Consider the following 17,036-nt stretch of genomic DNA (forward strand, 5'->3'; position numbering starts at 1 on the left):
AAAATTGGCAATCTAGTGGCTGCTCCGCCTGGCGTCTGGTATTATGGGGTTAGTGCTAGGACTGGTTGGTCCGGTGTCAGAATAATGTGACTTGGTGAGACATGAAGCCTGTGCTGCGATTTCTGTCTTGTGTGTGGCGCACGTTATATTTCAAAGCAGCACCGCCCTGATATGGCCCTTCGTGGTTGGCTGGGCGTTAAGCAAACAAACAAACAAACAAAAAAGAATCATATAGGGAAAAACTCGTCGGGGTTTCTCTGGGGTGGTCGTAAAGGACAAGGGGTCGTTATGAAGAGGTGGTCACCGGGACAGGTTCGACTGAGGTATTATGTTGGCGTTCAACTTTCCAAAATTTCTCTTTGTTTCACTGATTATAAGAAATTGTTCACATGAGTTTGCTCGCACTGTGCCGTGTGACTTCCCCGTCTGTGTGTCGGTGATTGCGGGCATATCATCCCTTTGTGGTTTCCATTGTCCTTGTCTCGTGAGTTATCTATTTGTCTATATAGCAAACACAAACACATTTATATTTGTCTGTTTGTCTGTTTGTTTTGTCTGTCTGTCTGTAATTCTGTTATGTCTTTAATATGCGTTTTCCCTACTTCGGGGGAGAGTTGGGTGAAAAAAGTATGAACATGCTTATTCAATCAATGATATGCATTAGGGGGGAAAAATCGTGTTTTATCCTCTCTCTTTTTCTCTCTCTCTCTCTCTCTCTCTCTCTCTCTCTCTCTCTCTCTCTCTCTCTCTCTCTCTCTCTCTCTCTCTCTCTCTCTCTCTCCTTCCCCCCTCTCTCTATCTCTCTCTCTCTCTCTCTCTCTCTCTCTCTCTCTCTCTCTCTCTCTCTCTCTCTCTCTCTCTCTCTCTCTCTCTCTCCATCTCTTTCTACAAAGGAAAAGATGAAAAGTATTGGGATGTTAAGCTTAAAAAAGCAGCTTTTGTATAATAAATGTTCATTTATGTATAAAGTCGTCTATAAGGACGCCCCAACATATCTTATACAACTCTTCAAATCATCTCCGTCATATTATTCAAACACTCGAAATAACCTTGCCTTGTCAAGGCCCCGCATCGATTTGTTTAAAACTAGTTTTTCTTATTCTGGTGCGTTCCTTTGGAATTCACTTCCTGTAAATATCAAGTCATGTCTGTCATTATCTTCTTTTAAAAGACAGCTCCGAAAGCACCTCTCTAACGACTAAGTCGGTGTACAATTTGTGCGAGTGTGTGTGAAAGAGAAAGTGTATAGTATGCTTCCATTAACAAGCACACTTTTGAATTTTTTATTTTTATTTTGTTATACTTTTCCCCACATAATTTTGTTTTATTTGATTTTTTGTTTAAATGTTTTCATTCTTCATATTTGTTCTTTGTTTCATGTGTGTATTATAGTAGGGACTAGCTGTAAGAAAGGACCATATGGACCTAATGCTATCATCCCTCGGTAATAAAGTTTTCGAGTTCGAGTTCGAGTTCGAGTTCTCTCTCCCCCCCTCTCTCTCTCTCTCTCTCTCTCTCTCTCTCTCTCTCTCTCTCTCTCTCTCTCTCTCTCTCTCTCTCTCTCTCTCTCTCTCTCTCTCTCTCTCTCTCTCTCTCTCTCTCTCTCTCTCTCTCTCTCTCGTGCGCGTGCGTTGTTGTTGTTGTTGTTTTTTTGCTGCTGTTGTTGTTGTTGTTGTTGTTGTTGTTGTTGTTGTTGTTGTTGATGTTGTCATTGTTGTTGTTGTTGTTGTTGAAGTTGTTGTTTTTGCTGCTGATGTTGTTGTTGTTGTTGTTGTTGTTGTTGTTGTTGAAGTTGTTGTTTTTGCTGTTGTTGTTGTTGTTGTCCTCGTTGTTGTTGTTGTTGTTGTTGTTGTTGTTGTTGTTGTTGTTGTTGTTGTTTCTACTGCTCATGTACGTATGTGTTGAGGTGGAAGGATGCTCGTTGAGAAACCTTGACAGCTAGTTTTGTTTTCCATCTCTCTTTCCAGTGCAGAAAAAAATGGACGATCTAGCACGAAGGGCAAAAAAAAAGAGCAAAGATCTTTTGGCTGGACTCTGTGCCTGCGTGAACTTTGCGATACCTTTGACCGTCCTGTTTTACATATTAAGGTCACAGGTTTCGTTTGACCAAAGAGCTACCAACTTTACTGGAGCGGTATGCGTTGGTATTACATACGGTGGAGGTATGTTTGTTTGTTTGTTTGTTTGTTTGTTTGTTTGTCTTTCTCCTGTGATTAGTTCTGTTTCAAGTTGTCTTATAAACCGAAAAAAAGGCGAGACGTGGTGACAGAAAGATACAGACAAAGAGAGGGGAGATTTCATGTGCCTGTGTTTGTGTGTGTGTGTGTTTGTGTGTGTGTGTGTTTGTGTGTGTGTGAGAGAAAGAGAGAGAGTGTGTGTGTGTGTGTGTGAGTGTGTGTGTGTGTGTGTGTGTGTGCGTGTGCGTGCGTGCGTGCGTGTGTGCGCGTGCTTGTGTGCGCGTGCGTGCGAGCGTGCGTCAGTGCAAGTATGCGTGCGTGCGTGTGTGTGATCCATTGAAATGTAACGCGCAATCTACTATAGTGCCATCTAGTCTGTTCCATGCTACATAATCTAACACTTTTGCAGGCATAATCTCCGGACTAGTGGTGCGAAAGGTTGGAGAGCGCAAGTCTCTGATGTCCGGGGCTGTGCTCGCAACTATGGGCTTGTTCGGTGGAAGCTTCGCTCGTCTCGAAGGGGAGACAATCGTGTGTGTTGGCATTATTTTAGGTAAGGGTTCTGTACCTAAGTTGAACAATGGAGACAGTTACCCCTCTTTGACGTAAGAGTCCGACCAAGACTTGTATTAATTATAGCGACTTGCCAAGACCTCAAAAGAGGGCCTTTTTGTGCGATCAATCGTACATTAAAAGAAGGAATTTTAAACAAAAGCGAAATCAGTTCATTTAGTCAATCTGTCGACCTTACAGAATTAAACTGCACACATTGCTTTTTTGTCACCGATACTAGTCAGTAATTGGCTGGCCGAAACCCTGCGACAAAGACAGCGCCGTGGTCACACCGAACTAGCATAGAACCGATTTTTGAGCACGTTTTCGATCCTAAATTGATCAAGGGGGCGCAACTCGTGTGCGAACCCTGACACGTTTTCTTTACCACAATTTTCTGTTTTAATGTATTTATGTTAATGAATAATAAAGTGTTGTTCTTGTTATTGTTATTGTTGTTAATCAACACATGTATACATTCTATATACATTTTAAATGAGTTTGATGGAACAATGAGGACGCCACAGTATGGCCTCAACCGTATTTTTAAAAGCTTGGTGCGACGTCATCGAAGACATTATCGATAAAAATGAAGGGAAAAAAAACGCGGGAAGAACTTGATTCACATGTGAAACTTAATGAACAGTAGACTTATGTCTAGTGTCGGCAGCATAACTTGTAAGGTAGAATGGGGTGGGGAAGAGGTTGGAGGACACTCGAATTGCCATGCACAGACCATGAGATCGGCTGAACCGGAAGCGGAAACAGCATACTTCAGTAAATCAGCGCAACGCCAGAAAGGGACACAGCAGAGTTGAAATACATCCTTGTTTCGAACCGCGTGATGTATGTATGATAATGGCACCATTGTTTTCAAAGAAAACTCTAAAAGCCGATATACTGTCAGCGGAAAATGTTCAAATGTTTGTTTTGACAGGTTTTGACCATTGAAATTTAAAAATAAGGAATCAAAACTCAATTTAACTGAAAATATATGGACACACCTTTCCATGAAAGGCCTTATCTTAATCCTTGTAAAATAAAGTTCAGTTCAATTCTTTCTGGCTGTGACGGTGTGTGTGTGTGTGTGTGTGTGTGTGTGTGTGTGTGTGTGTGTGTCTCTCTCTCTCTCTCTTTGTCTGTCTGTCTGTCTGTCTGTCTCTCTCTCTCTATCTCTCTCTCTATCTCTGTCTGTCTCTGTCTGTCTGTCTGTCTCTCTCTCTCTCTCTCTCTCTCTCTCTCTCTCTCTCTCTCTCTCTCTCTCTCTCTCTCTCTCTCTCTCTCTCTATCATACACAAATGACATGTTTCCAATGTCATTTAACAAAAACAAGCATTGTTCACAGGCACTGGTTTTTGCCTCCTGTACCTGGCCACGCTGTGTACGGCCATGAGAAGATTTCCTCAAACGACGGGATTTGTTTCCTGTGCTATGTTCGCCATGTCTGGTGTGATCAACTTGACCGTTATCGCTCCGCTGTTCAAAGGGTGAGTCGCATTATCACTCGATCTGCAGTGGGATGGTTGAAACGGGTTCGTTTCCATGTGTGCTTTGTGTCTGTGTCTGGCTGTTGGTGTATGACTGGCTGTATTGTTCGTGTGTCTGTCTCTGTCTCTGTCTTTGTCTGTCTATCTGCCTGTCTGTCTGCCTGTCTGTCAGTCTGTCTGCCTGTATGTCGGTCTGTCTGTCTGTCTATATGCCTGTCTGTCTGTCTATCTGCCTGTCTGTCTGCCTGCCTGTCTGTCTGTCGGTCTGTCTGTCTGTCTGTCTCTCTGTATGTCGGTCTGTCTGGCTATCTGTCTGTCTAGGTGTCTGCCTGGCTATCTGTCTGTCTAGGTGTCTGTCTGTCTGTCTGTCTGCCTGTCTGTCGGTCTGTCGGTCTGTCGGTCTGTGTGCTTGTCTGTCTTTCTCAGCAGAGCTCCCAACTATTAGGTTTTTAGCGTAGTATGTTACTTTATCAGAGACATTTTTACGCTAAACTTAAAATTCCTACGCTGACACAAGTAATCACAAGCATGCAACACGCCCCTCTTTCTTGTGAGTCCTTGCACTCATTCTACTTCGCACTCCGTATAGCAGTCACATTATAGGTCAGATAACGCTAGGTCAGGAAGTGGCACTGCTGAAACTCTTTACAATGGGCATTATTATATGTTCCTTGTTTCAAAATGAACTTTTGCTCTCTCTCTCTCTCCCTCGCTCTCTTTTATTGCTCTCTCTCTCCCTCTCTCTCTCTCCCTCCCTCCCTCCCTCCCTCCCTCCCTCCCTCCCTCCCTCTTTTACTGTTCTAATTCATATGGCTATGTCTCTCTTTCTCTGTCTATCTCTTTCTCTGTTTCACTTTCGCTGTGTCTGTCTGCCTGTCTCTGTCTCTGTCTCTGTCTCTCTCGCTCTCTCTCTCTCTCTCTCTCTCTCTCTCTCTCTCTCTCTCTTTTTCTTGTTAAGTAAAGTTCAATTTAATTCAAACAAAAATTTAAAAAATCCTTGTTAAGTAAAGTTTAATTTAATTCAATTCTCTTCTCACTCTCTCACTCTAATTCTCCCTCTTTCTATCACCGGTTTACAAAGAACGGTCACTGTCTTAATTGGCTTTTGCATTTTCTGTGCTGTTTGTTGACAGTTTCCTGTTGGACAACTACACGCCACATGACTCTCTACTCCTCAATAGCGGCTTGGTCTTTCACACAGCAATCTTCAGTCTCCTTCTCACCTCGCCTCTCCTCCACACCTCAAAGCTATCAGGGATCCAGTCGGCATCACGTGACCGCGAGGACGCAAGGGAAACCACTGCCGCAGAGGCACATCATGGCGCAGACGCGGCCAAAAGAAACACGGAGTCGATTCAAGAACTTGTGGATGTATCTAAGATAGGATGTGAGCGGAGCAGGAGTCGTCGAAACGGAGCTAGCTTAGATGTATCTGAGACAACGTCCGAGTTGAGAGAAAATCGTCAGAGCAAAAACTCTGCGGTTGAGCATCTTCGCACTGAACCAGAAGACGGGGAAAACGAGGAAGCGATCTCTGAGTTGAATGACAACATCGAAGAACAGCATGCAAGCAATACTCTTCAGCAGCAGCAGCAGCAGCGTGTCCCTTCCGGATGCAGCAGAAATAGCTATGGAGGATCTAGATCTGCACCTCACATCCATCAGAAAGCCAAGGGCAGTCTGGGATCTCCTTGCGCATCCAGCGTAGCCTTCCTGAAGAACCCCCTCTTCCTAAGCGTTGCGTTGCTGTCTGTGTTGGTTCCTCCGTTGATTGATTCTTCTTCTCTTCTCCTCACAAAAGAGTTAGATGCACACGGATGGACCCATCTAGACGTTGCTTTTGTCATGTCAATCTTTGGGTTTTTTCGTTTGATTGGTCTCATCATTATCGGCGTGGTTAGTCTTCACAGGCGCGTGAAGGTTATGATGCTATTGGCTGTCAGCGGCGTTATTGGCAGCGCTGGGGTCTGTTTCCTTGGGCAGGTAAATATGTGTAAGTCATTTCTATTTGCTGTGCTGCGGATTAGATTCCTTAAATCTTTTTAGTTTTGTCGGTAAGTACCCACCGGTGGGCCTAATGGATCAGACTTTGGCCTCCCATACGAAAGGTTGAGTGTTCACATCCCGGCCGCGCATGGTGGATTTGTCTGACCTACCAGGTAAATTTGACCTGGTAGTGTCCTATCCACCTTCGTGTGTACACGCAATGCACAATACCAAGTGCGCAAAGAAAATATCTATGTTACTGTTAGATTTGGTATATGATACCAATCATGCATTGGGGTCCTGATTTGGCCAATATGGTCCGCTGGACCCAAAACGCAACAACTAACTAACTAATCATGCCTTCTACGAAATCGGCGTATGGCTCCCTCAACGGCAAGGTAAAAGCGGTCAAACACGCACAGCCCCTCTCGTGCAAAATACACGTGTAAAAGTGTACGTGAGAGTTTCAGTCCATGAACGCATAAGAAGAAGAAAGAAGGTTCCACAGGCATCCACACTTTAAAATAAAAGTCCTTCCTGTGTTAATTACAAGAGCATCTCTTCACCTGAACATATGATCATATGTACCAAAGAGTACAGTCTTGCTGCTTCCAAGAAAGCACTGCGCTTTTTATGTATTTATTTAATTAATTGCCATTGGTATCAGTTGTGGACATTTTTTGTTTAATCTTTACTCCCAAAAAACAAATTGTGACTGACTTTTTTTTCCTTCTTTTTTTGTGCCTTTGTAATCTTTTCAGTTGTCCAGCATCCCCTTGGCCTGTGTCATGGCTGCCTGTGTTGGCTTTGGATACGGGGGAGTGACGGGGATGGTCCCCCCTGCTCTGCTGTCCGCAGCAACCCCCTCCGCCCTCCCCCTGGCTCTTGGACTGGTGCTGACCGTCCGCATCGTTCATGGCGTTGTGGTTGGGATTGTAACAGGTGTGTGTGTGTGTCTCTGTGTGTGTGTATGTGTCTGTGTGTTTGTGCGTGCTTATAGGTGCGTCCGTGCGTGTGTCCGTGCGTGTTTCCGTGGGTGTCAGTGTGAATGTTGCGGGGGGGGGGGGGGGGGGGGGGTGTTGCAGGCATAAAAATAGATAAATACAAAATAGAGAAAAAATGAAGGGGGTGGGGGAGGGGGTATGTGGGAGCGTGCTCAAGCAGGAGGCAGAGGAACGTCCTGGGATAAGACATGTCCGTAGCGGGGAGCTAGGGGACAACACCCTCTATGGCCGGAAGAGATGTAGATTTTCAGAACCTAAAATTAAAATAAACTGTACTGATGTACACGTATAAGGGACCCTGACACGAGAAATATAAGTACATATTGCATTTTAAACAAAACAATTTTTAATCAAGTTAATTTGTTTTAAGAGGAAAGTTTTAAACAAAAAGCAGGAAATGCCAACTAAATAAAGAGAGATATTTCCTCTTTAAAGAGGACATTTTCATGCCTGGGGTTTGGTTGTGTGTGTGTGTGTGTATTGTTTTTTTGTGTTATAGTGTGTGTGGTTGTGTGTGTGTGCCTGCGTATCTCTCTCCATCTCCATGAGCTATCGCTCTCTCACTCTCTTCTACTCTCTCTCTCTCTCTCTCTCTCTCTCTCTCTCTCTCTCTCTCTCTCTCTCTCTCTCTCTCTCTCTCTCTCTTTCTCTCTCTCTCTCTTCGTGTCTGTGTCTGTGTGGGCTGCCACTTCCTATCTGTTCAATTTGTAAAATGACCGGTTTGACGATTTTGAGTTACGGTAAATTCGGGTTAACGTGACAGCTTTAAAAGCACTTCCATCATGAGAACATCAAAGCGAATCAGAAAAATGGAACATCATTCAACTTTCTCTTTTTCTTGCAGGGTTGATTTTGGACCGGCATCCTTCCTACGGCATTATCTCCGCGGTTTACGGAGTTATCTCCCTTGCTGCCAGTTGTCAGCTCTTTGTTTTCGTTCTCCGATGCGGAAAATGTCAACGAGGCCAAATGCTGTATGAAAAGTAATGCAACGGAATGCTACTCTCTAGCCTGGAACATGTACATCTAAATATACTTAAGCTTTGTTCAGTCGGCCTTGCAGACTATTCAGAAATATCTAGAACAATTGGCACGGGCAATTGACATTCTTGGAGAAACTTAATACATTTTTAAAATATTATTATTATTTTAAAGATTTTTGCTGTATGCTTTTAAATGTTCGAATACGCTGACATCTTCTTTGTTTTCACTTCTTTTATGTCGTCTGATGGTGTGTGTTTTTTTTTTATTGAATATTATAACTTTCGTTTTGCTTTTATTAGCTTTTGATTTTCGCAATAAACAACACTTATATTAAAACATCTGCTATAATGAACATATACACGCGGTGACAACAGAAAGTAACTAGTTTACTGCAAATATGCCAGAAATAAAACCAGCTTTGAATGATAAACAATTGTTTTTCTGCATGTTATCTGATAAATCGTTGAAAACAAAGCAAATAACACCAGTGAAAATGTTCACCTTGTCTAACTCATTTGCATAAAAAAAATCCGATGTTTGTCCTATTGTAATACATGATTACACATGGTCTAATCTGAATTGTGCCATAAACTTTGCCAAATGTTAGAATCAAATGCCTTTTTAAGATCAACAGGTCTGGTAGTCTTTTTTCTAGAAGTCTTTGGATCATTTACTTTGCACATTTTAAGTTTCTTGTGTCGCTCTCTTTTTGTCTCCCTTTTGTGTCTTGAATAGTGAAGCTTTAGTTGTTGTGTTTTTAAATTGTTATGATATTGATTGACATGAATTGCTTGTGTTTTATACTTTGTGCATAAGTAAGGAGAACAATAAATATCAAAGGAGCGTTTATTGTTGTTGTTGTTTTTTGTAGTGATAATTTATTATACTGCTATTTCATATATTATGTAGATTTTCATTGGTCAATTGGGCAAAACTGAGCTCATTGCAAAAGTGATATCGACGACATTTCCGTCGATATCACTTTTGATATCGACGACCTCTTTATTGCTTCCCCATTTCATAAACAAAGACACCTAAATTTAAAAAAAAATATATATATATGAAAATGTAATTATCCCAGAGTTTAGTTGAGCAAGTGGCTTATTACTTTTTGAAAGAAAAGACATTTGGAAATACTGGAAGGGAGGGATATGGAACAGTCAACACTGAGACAAGTTTCTTTACAGTGAATACAAAATATCCAGAGAAATAGCAATATATCTAACATTGACGGACTGTGCTATTGGTCTGTTTCGACTTGTTGTGAGATTTTGATATCCCTGTCTCAACAGACCATATCAGAAGATATCATCAGATTCACACAGACCGTCAATATTGGGTATTGTGTCTTAATGTGTCATGGCACACGTGGTGATCAAATACGTCTGCTTGTTCCTGTGACTGACTGAATAAAACGTCTCCAGAAATAGGACACGCACATGCACACACGCACAAACACATACACACACACAACCACCACCACAATCACCACCGGGGAGATCGGCATAGCCAATCAAATGGGGTGATTAGGTTTAGTGAAAAAGACAAAGTTCTTGAATTACCTGTCGACAGGCGTGGTTTATGTTTATCAATCATATAATTCTAGCCAATCAGAGTGGGATGATTAGGTATCGACAGGCGTGGTTTACGTCCGTCAATCATATAATTCTAGCCAATCAGGGTTGGGTGATTAGGTATCGACAGGCGTGGCTTACGTCCGTCAATCAAATAATGCTAGCCAATCAGGGTTGGGTGATTAGGGTCAGTGGAGAAGACAAAGTTCTTGAAGTAAGTGTGGGTATCGACAGGCGTGGCCCAGCTGCTGTTGGCACCGCCGAAGAACGTGCTGAAGTACATGCCGTCGATGTGGATGGAGGATTTGGTCCTCAGCACCAGGTCCCTCCCCTCGTACACCTTCTGGCCGTCCACAAACACCTGTAGAAAATAAGGTAAGGTAAGGTGAGGTGAGAGAAGGTAAGGCAAGGTAAAGTGAGGTGAGGTGAGGTGAGATGAGAGAAGGTAAGGTAAGGTGAGTTACGGTACGGTAAGGTAAGTTAAGTTGATATAAAATTAATGACAAAAACAACAATTTCTATTTATTATTTATAAAGAATTTACCAGATAAACCTCAAAAATTATATCTTTGATAAATGCTCAAAAAAACAAAAGGAAAAAGTGATTGTCAAAGATCCTGTTGTACGCGTTCAGCAGATTTTATTTCAATCACAGGCAATACCTTACCTCAAGTACTGCTGACAAGTGTGTTGCATTTGATCACTATCCACAATGAACCGTGGAAGCACAATGAATACATCTTGCGGTTAATATTCAATTGAAAATATACAACTAGGACACGCACTCAAGCAAATGCTGATTTAACGTGACCAAAACAATACTAAAGTACACAAATGTTCATTATGGTGGACATAATGTGTAACATTCAATATATCTGCACCTTACCTTGACATATCCGTTCCTCTGTCCGATGTCGTTGAGGTGGACGTACTGCGCCATGTTCTGCCACTGGTTGAGCTTGAAGTGCCACTTGCCCCGCCCCAGCGAGTTGCCCTTCAGGGGGAAGCACTCCACGTCCGTACGGTTGCAGAAGCTGCCGGTCTGCTCGGCTGGAGGGAGGTAGACATACACCTCCCCCCTCGCCCCGTCCCTCCACATGAAGCGCGTGGTGAAGCAGTCATCTGAGTGGCGGCCTCCAGAACAGCTCTTCATGGCTCCTCCCCACAGGCCTGCACAAACACGGGCATAGGGAGAGATTCACTTGGATACAGAAACAAACAAATCAAAATACAGTCGAACCCCCTTTTCAAGACCCCACCTCTTCCCCCCTCCCCTCCCCCCCCCCCCCCCCCAATATAAGACTCACTCCCTTTTGAGACCCTGTTTTCTCAGACTTTCTGTTCATAGGGGGGCCCGGTAGCTCAGTTGGTAGAGCACTGGACTTGTGATCGGAAGGTCGCAGGTTCGAATTCGGGCCGGGACGGACACGGGTCAACTTTATGTGCAGACCCAGAGACGGAAGCCATGTCCCACCCCCGTGTCATTACAATGGCACGTAAAAGACCTTGGTCATTCTGCCATAAGTGCAGGTGGCTGAATACACCTAAACACGCAGACACCTGGGTAGCGCGACTCCGTTGCTGCTAGCTTTCCACTGGGAGAAAGCGACCCGAATTTCCCAGCGATGGGACAATAAAGTAATGAAAATGAAAAAAAAAATGAAAAAATAACCTCTGTTTATTTACCGACTTAAGAAAGAGTCTCCTTATTAAGACCTGATTTTCTTTGATTTGTGGAGGTCCTAAAAGAGGGGGGGGGGGGGGGGGTCCACTGTATATCTTGTTGTCGTTTGGGAATTCCCTAAAAAAAACCTCGGGCTGCAGCAAAAGTCTCAGGGCTTGGACACATCAATACACGCATTCAGGAAAAAGAAAAAAAATTGTCTAGCGCCGTACAGTATTGGCAGCTCGCTTTCCCCAGCGAGAAAGCAGCCCGAATTTCCATGATGGTAACCTCACAGGATTATATGAAATGTTATCCTTGTCCTACCCTTACTTACCCGGCAGTTTTCCCCCCCAAGACGAAGTGAAAGTTGTCCTGGAAGAAGACGTCATAGCTGAGCATCATGGCGGTGTGAGAGGGTGTAGGCGTGGCGTAGAACCCTGCCCCGTAGTCTCTGTCGTGAGTGTGAGAGAAGCTGCCTTTGGCGTAGTGAACCCTCAGCACCTTGTCTGAATAAGCAAAAGGAGAACAAGGTGTTCAGTTGAATTCAGGAGGGGGGGGGGGGGGGGTGAGGAGGGGGAATTGGGGGCGTGGCGTTTAACCCCGCCTCGTAGTCTCGGTCGTGAGTATGCGAGAAGCTGCCTTTGGCGCAATGCATCCTCAGCACCTTGTCTGAAGACACAACACGAAAAGTATGTGTCAAACAAAAATGTATAAAGGGTGTGTAGGCGTGGCGTAAAACCCGCCCCGTAATCTCTGTCGTGGGTATAAGAGAAGCTGCCTTTCGCGTAGTGAACCCTCAGCACCTTGTCTGAACATGCAATAGAAGAAAAATCTGTTGATTATATTTCAGAGGGGGGAGGAGGTGGGTCAAGAGGGTGGGAGAACCCCGCCCAATCGTCTCTGTCGTGAGTGTGAGAGAAACTTGGGACTTTGTCTAAATAATAATAATTATTGTCAGTAAGTACTGGTGCCACATGACTGATGTGAACCAGTTGATTGGCTAATGGCGATGCGCTTAAATCTGTTAGCACACTCTTGGAGTGCGCTAACTTTTCCACAGTGCGTATTCTTACGCCCTTTGCCTAAGCGAGACTGTACTCTCATCCTCAGAATTAATTAATGACATGTAGCTTATATTCTCCACAATACCAAAATACCATAAATTCCCTGCTTCTCAATTAAAGCAGAAGTGGGTTTTTTTCTGACAGATTGCATGTGCCTGTGCCACAGTGCCACTGATCTAAAAATAGAAGCCGCTGTGTTTCATCTCATTTTCGCCGACTTGCATAGATTCTTCTCATAATATGCCGTGTTAGTGGCATGTAGCTTATTATCCACATTACCAAATGATGAGTTAGTATACAATTCCCAGCAGCTAACAGAAAACACAAGTGTTATTCCGATAACGTACCAGCTAGATTAGCATTTGGAATATATACGAAGCAAACTAGATTACACTTAATACGACTGCATCAGTTCAGTAAATGAATGGTTTCCGAATTATTATTTCAAGGCAAGAACAATCGGAATCGAAAACGTGTAGGGTTTAGAACGTCCGTACCATATATAAGACTTATTACCAGCCTGCCTCACACGTGCAGACTCCGTGCAACGTGACGAGCAATTTTTGTTTTTGGAATGCCGCAGTGGTTTGATTGCCCTAGCCTAGCAGACGACATAAACCCAGCTCAGCAAACTAACATGTTGGGCAAATGTGAACGAAAAAACGATGGGGATATAATACGTGTAGGGTTCAGAGCATTCTTACCGTTCATATTTAGTACTAGACTCCCCGATGAGTGAAGATACCACACGAGAAACATGCAACATTTATTTTGAAAATGTGCTAACCGTCGACCTTGGGGTAGCCAATTCAAGGGGAGTCACTCTGCACAGTCAATCCATTGAAGCTCGACTTGAGGTTTCGAATCACAAATAACTAAGAACACAGTCCTTTCTCCGAGTTCAAATGAGGTCTCTCTGAAAGATCAACACTGTTTAGCTTAACGCTACACTGGAATTTACCAACAGAAATTAAAACAAGAGTTTGCGTGTGATGAAAGCACGACACACTTGAGACAGCCCACACAAAAGTAGATCTTCTACGACCTGACCACACAGTTATGCCTATTCAAATGCGCGTAGCAAAATGTGCGTGTTGTATCTTCTTTTTTTCTCTGGCGGTACCGACAATATCGTTATTGAAACAATCCCAGTGCACTAAGGGATTTATAGAGCAAATCTCGAAAATAATTATTGAACTCAGCGCTCTGCACTTCGTTCAATAAGGAATTTTCTCGATTTGCTCTATAAATCCCTTAGTGCACTGGGATGTCTCAATAACTTAAATAATAAAAGAATTTATAAGGCGCACATATCTCACCACAAGGCGACTCAAGGCGCACTCGTAGGCTTACACATTCTTTCGCATTAACAACTCATGCACACTCATATACACTTACGCATAAATTACATGAAGATGACAAGGCAACAACACAAACAGAGACACGGCACTCAAACGTTAGCATGAAAAACAAAAGAAAATTCCAAATAATAATTATGTACATGGCTATTTACAACTGCTGTGCTGGTTGTCACTGGCGTGTCGTGTTGGCATGTTCCTTTACACAAGATTTAGCGACAATCGGCTACGCTTGAAGAGCTTGTCATGAATTCGAACCCACGACCTCCGCTTGGGAGGCCGGCGTCTTATTCACTAGGCCATAGCGCCCGTCGGGTGTACATTGAATAGCGGCATGTCATAATGGAATCCTTTACACGTGAAGCCCTGTACATTTAACGCTAGCATGACAAAGTGGAATCATTTACACGGGAAGCCCTGTACATTTAACTCTGACATAACGAAGTAGAAGCCTTTACACAGGAAACACTATACATTTAACGCTGGAATAACATAGTGGACTAATTTACCTGTGCCTCCAGCAGGATCTGGCACTACGGAGAGAGCGTTGCCTCCCCACAGGCTGTGCACGTCGAAGTCGGACAACGCCTCGGTGACACTGCCATCCGTGAAGGTGGTGTGACGAAACAGTTCTGTGCCGCTCGCTGAAACAGGGCGAGGTTATGGTGACATAGAGATTCTGCTGGCCTGTCTTCACTTTTTGGCAATACAACGAATTCCGAAATAACTTGTCACGCCCTCCCCCCCCCCCCCCCCCCCCATGATTGTGTCAGCGAGCCGCCGTAGTAGACGGTGTTCGGAAATAACACTGTTTGTTTGCTTAACGCCCAGCCGACCACGAAGGGCCATAATTATCAGGGCGGTGCTGCTTTGACATAATTATAACGTGCGCCACACACAAGACAGAAGTCGCAGCACAGGCTTCATGTCTCACCCAGTCACATTATTCTGACACCGGACCAACCAGTCCTAGCACTAACCCCATAATGCCAGACGCCAGGCGGAGCAGCCACTAGATTGCCAATTTTAAAGTCTTAGGTATGACCCGGCCGGGGTTCGAACCCACGACCTCCTGATCACGGGGCGGACGCCTTACCACTAGGCCAACCGTGACGGTCAAATAACACTGTCGGGTTTCTTCTTCTTCTTCTTCTTCTTCTTCTTCTTCTTCTTCTTCTTCTTCTTCTTCTTCTTCTTCTTCTTCTTCTTCTTCTCCTTCTCCTTCTCCTTCTTCTCCTTCTTCTTCTTCTTCTTCTTCTTCGTTCAAGGGCTGAAACTCCCACGTTGCACGAGAGATTTTTTTAAACGGTCATGCACGTAAAAATCCACTCGTGCAAAAACATGAGTAAACGTGGGAATTTTATCGCATGAACAAAGAAGAAGTATGATAGTGAAAGAGTGAATACCCTTGATTTTTTACTGGGACAAACATTGAAGGGGCCAATCACTAGCGAGGGTTGTGTCTGAAGCACTTATGAAGTTATTTGTTCGAGAAAAAGCAAGGCATTCACTCTTTCACAACGTGTACAAACCCGACAGAGTTATTTCCGCCCATCGTCTATAACGGCGGGTCGCTGACACAATCATGGGGAGAGCGTGAGAACAGAACGGGTAGATTTCAATGGTTCCACTTACTCCTTCACTCCTGACTGTATTCCATAAGTTCCATACTTTTAGTTAAGCCTACAGGCCTGCGCACTTCTCACAGTTTTTTGACAATTCATGCGGAGTTCGACAAACTACAACCGCGACAAATGTCTTTTTCAATGAATGGCCCACTCTTCTTCGTAAAAACGAGGCGAGGCGGACTGGGCCTCAAAAGATCTATCAACCGACTCATGTTTGTTTCATTTCCGGCTCAGTTTTACATGGTGGTCTCGATGTTTAAATCTCGTTTTGTTTGGGTCGATCAAAGTCCAAATGTAGAAAGCCCTGAAAAGCTCATGTCTTTTAACAGTTGTAGCTTCAAATCTTGTTTGAAATTCTGTATTATCCTTTAAACAGTTCAAACAAATCTTGTCCGAGGGACGACCCGGATGTTTAAAGATGACGAGAATCTTAAACAAATAAGGCAGCGCTGTTAAGAAATCGAATAACCAAAGGGAAGTAAGCGCTCTAAAGGCATACGACATGTGTAATAGAGTAAGTGAGAGTTAGTCGCAACCATTCATTTCAATGCTTGTTATTCTCTCAGGTGCCAGGAGAATGGTTCCGTATAACTCCCACTTGCTCTATTAAAGATCGCGAGGTTACGATAACATAGGCTACAAACTGTGCAGACCTAACCTTATCTTGAATAAGACATTTAAAAAAAAAGTCAAATGGTTTGACCCAAGTTCAGACCAGTGTACAGATTGTTATCACAAACACACACAGTAAAATTCTCTAAAAATCTGTAATTATATATATAAGAGAGAATAAACAGTGACTTGCCTACCTCGTTTCCTATTCCCCTGATGTGAGGTCGAAGGACTCACGCCACTCATCACAGTGACCAGTACCACCAGGCACAGACAGAGTTGTTTTTCGGCCTGTAAACATATCACACGTGTTTATGAAAAAAAAACCCGTTTGAAAAAGCAAGAAGTTTAAGTTAATGAATATTTAATTATTGAATATTTAATTAATGAATATTTAATTAATGAATATTTAATTATTGAAAAGAAATCGACTTCTCAGTTTCTTAAACTGCACAAAACTCGTACACAGCCGACAAAATGTTATGATTTATGACGTGACTTGTCTCTTTCATGGCCTTGTAAACACAATAAACATAATATCCTAATGGGGACAGGGTTGTTTCAGAGCCTTGTCAACACATGAAACATATATCCTAATGGACACAGTGTTGTTACAGAGCCATGTACACACAATAAACATATATCCTAATGGACACAGTGTTGTTTTAAAGCTAAGTAAACACATTAAACATATATCTTAATGGGCACAGTGTTGCTTAGAGAGCCTTGTCAACACACTAAACATACAACCTAATCGGCACAGTGTTGTTTCAGAGCCTTGTCAACACACTAAACATATATCCTAATGGGCACAGTGTTGTTTCAGAGCCTTATCAACACAATAAACATATATCCTAATGGGCACAGTGTTGTTTCAGAACATTGTAAACAAAATAAACATATATCCTAATGGGCACAGTATTGTTTCAGAGCCTTGTCAACAC

At 43.2% G+C, this 17,036-nt stretch overlaps 1 protein-coding gene and 1 pseudogene across 2 annotated transcripts; one reads left to right on the top strand and one right to left on the bottom strand.

Moving 5' to 3' along the window:
* The first annotated feature begins 326 nt into the window (after nucleotides 1–326).
* Nucleotides 327–9,039, top strand: LOC138979729 (monocarboxylate transporter 12-like). 2 transcript variants are annotated; one of them, XM_070352472.1, is made up of 7 exons: nucleotides 327–484; nucleotides 1,968–2,162; nucleotides 2,587–2,730; nucleotides 4,075–4,216; nucleotides 5,350–6,199; nucleotides 6,964–7,144; nucleotides 8,051–9,039. In XM_070352472.1, the coding sequence occupies exons 2-7, from the start codon at nucleotides 1,979–1,981 to the stop codon at nucleotides 8,191–8,193; spliced, it is 1,644 nt and encodes a 547-aa protein (XP_070208573.1). In that variant the 5' UTR covers nucleotides 327–484; nucleotides 1,968–1,978; the 3' UTR covers nucleotides 8,194–9,039. The 2 variants fall into 2 exon arrangements, with proteins under 2 accessions (XP_070208573.1, XP_070208574.1); XM_070352473.1 differs by lacking the exon at nucleotides 327–484 and having other exon boundaries at nucleotides 2,002–2,134.
* Nucleotides 9,040–9,711: 672 nt separating this feature from the next.
* The window catches only part of LOC138979730 (uncharacterized), a 9,036-nt pseudogene continuing 1,711 nt past the window's right edge, over nucleotides 9,712–17,036 (bottom strand).

This window comes from Littorina saxatilis, linkage group LG11 (assembly GCF_037325665.1).
Source record: "Littorina saxatilis isolate snail1 linkage group LG11, US_GU_Lsax_2.0, whole genome shotgun sequence".
Lineage (NCBI taxonomy): Eukaryota > Metazoa > Mollusca > Gastropoda > Littorinimorpha > Littorinidae > Littorina > Littorina saxatilis.

Excerpts from the sequence above, each read along its gene's own strand:
- LOC138979729 (XM_070352472.1), top strand. The coding sequence starts at position 1,979 with ATGGACGATCTAGCACGAAGGGCAAAAAAAAAGAGCAAAGATCTTTTG. Across the intron at positions 2,731-4,074 it reads GTGTGTTGGCATTATTTTAG|GCACTGGTTTTTGCCTCCTG; the intron begins GTAAGGGTTCTG and ends CATTGTTCACAG. Across the intron at positions 7,145-8,050 it reads TGTGGTTGGGATTGTAACAG|GGTTGATTTTGGACCGGCAT; the intron begins GTGTGTGTGTGT and ends TTTTTCTTGCAG.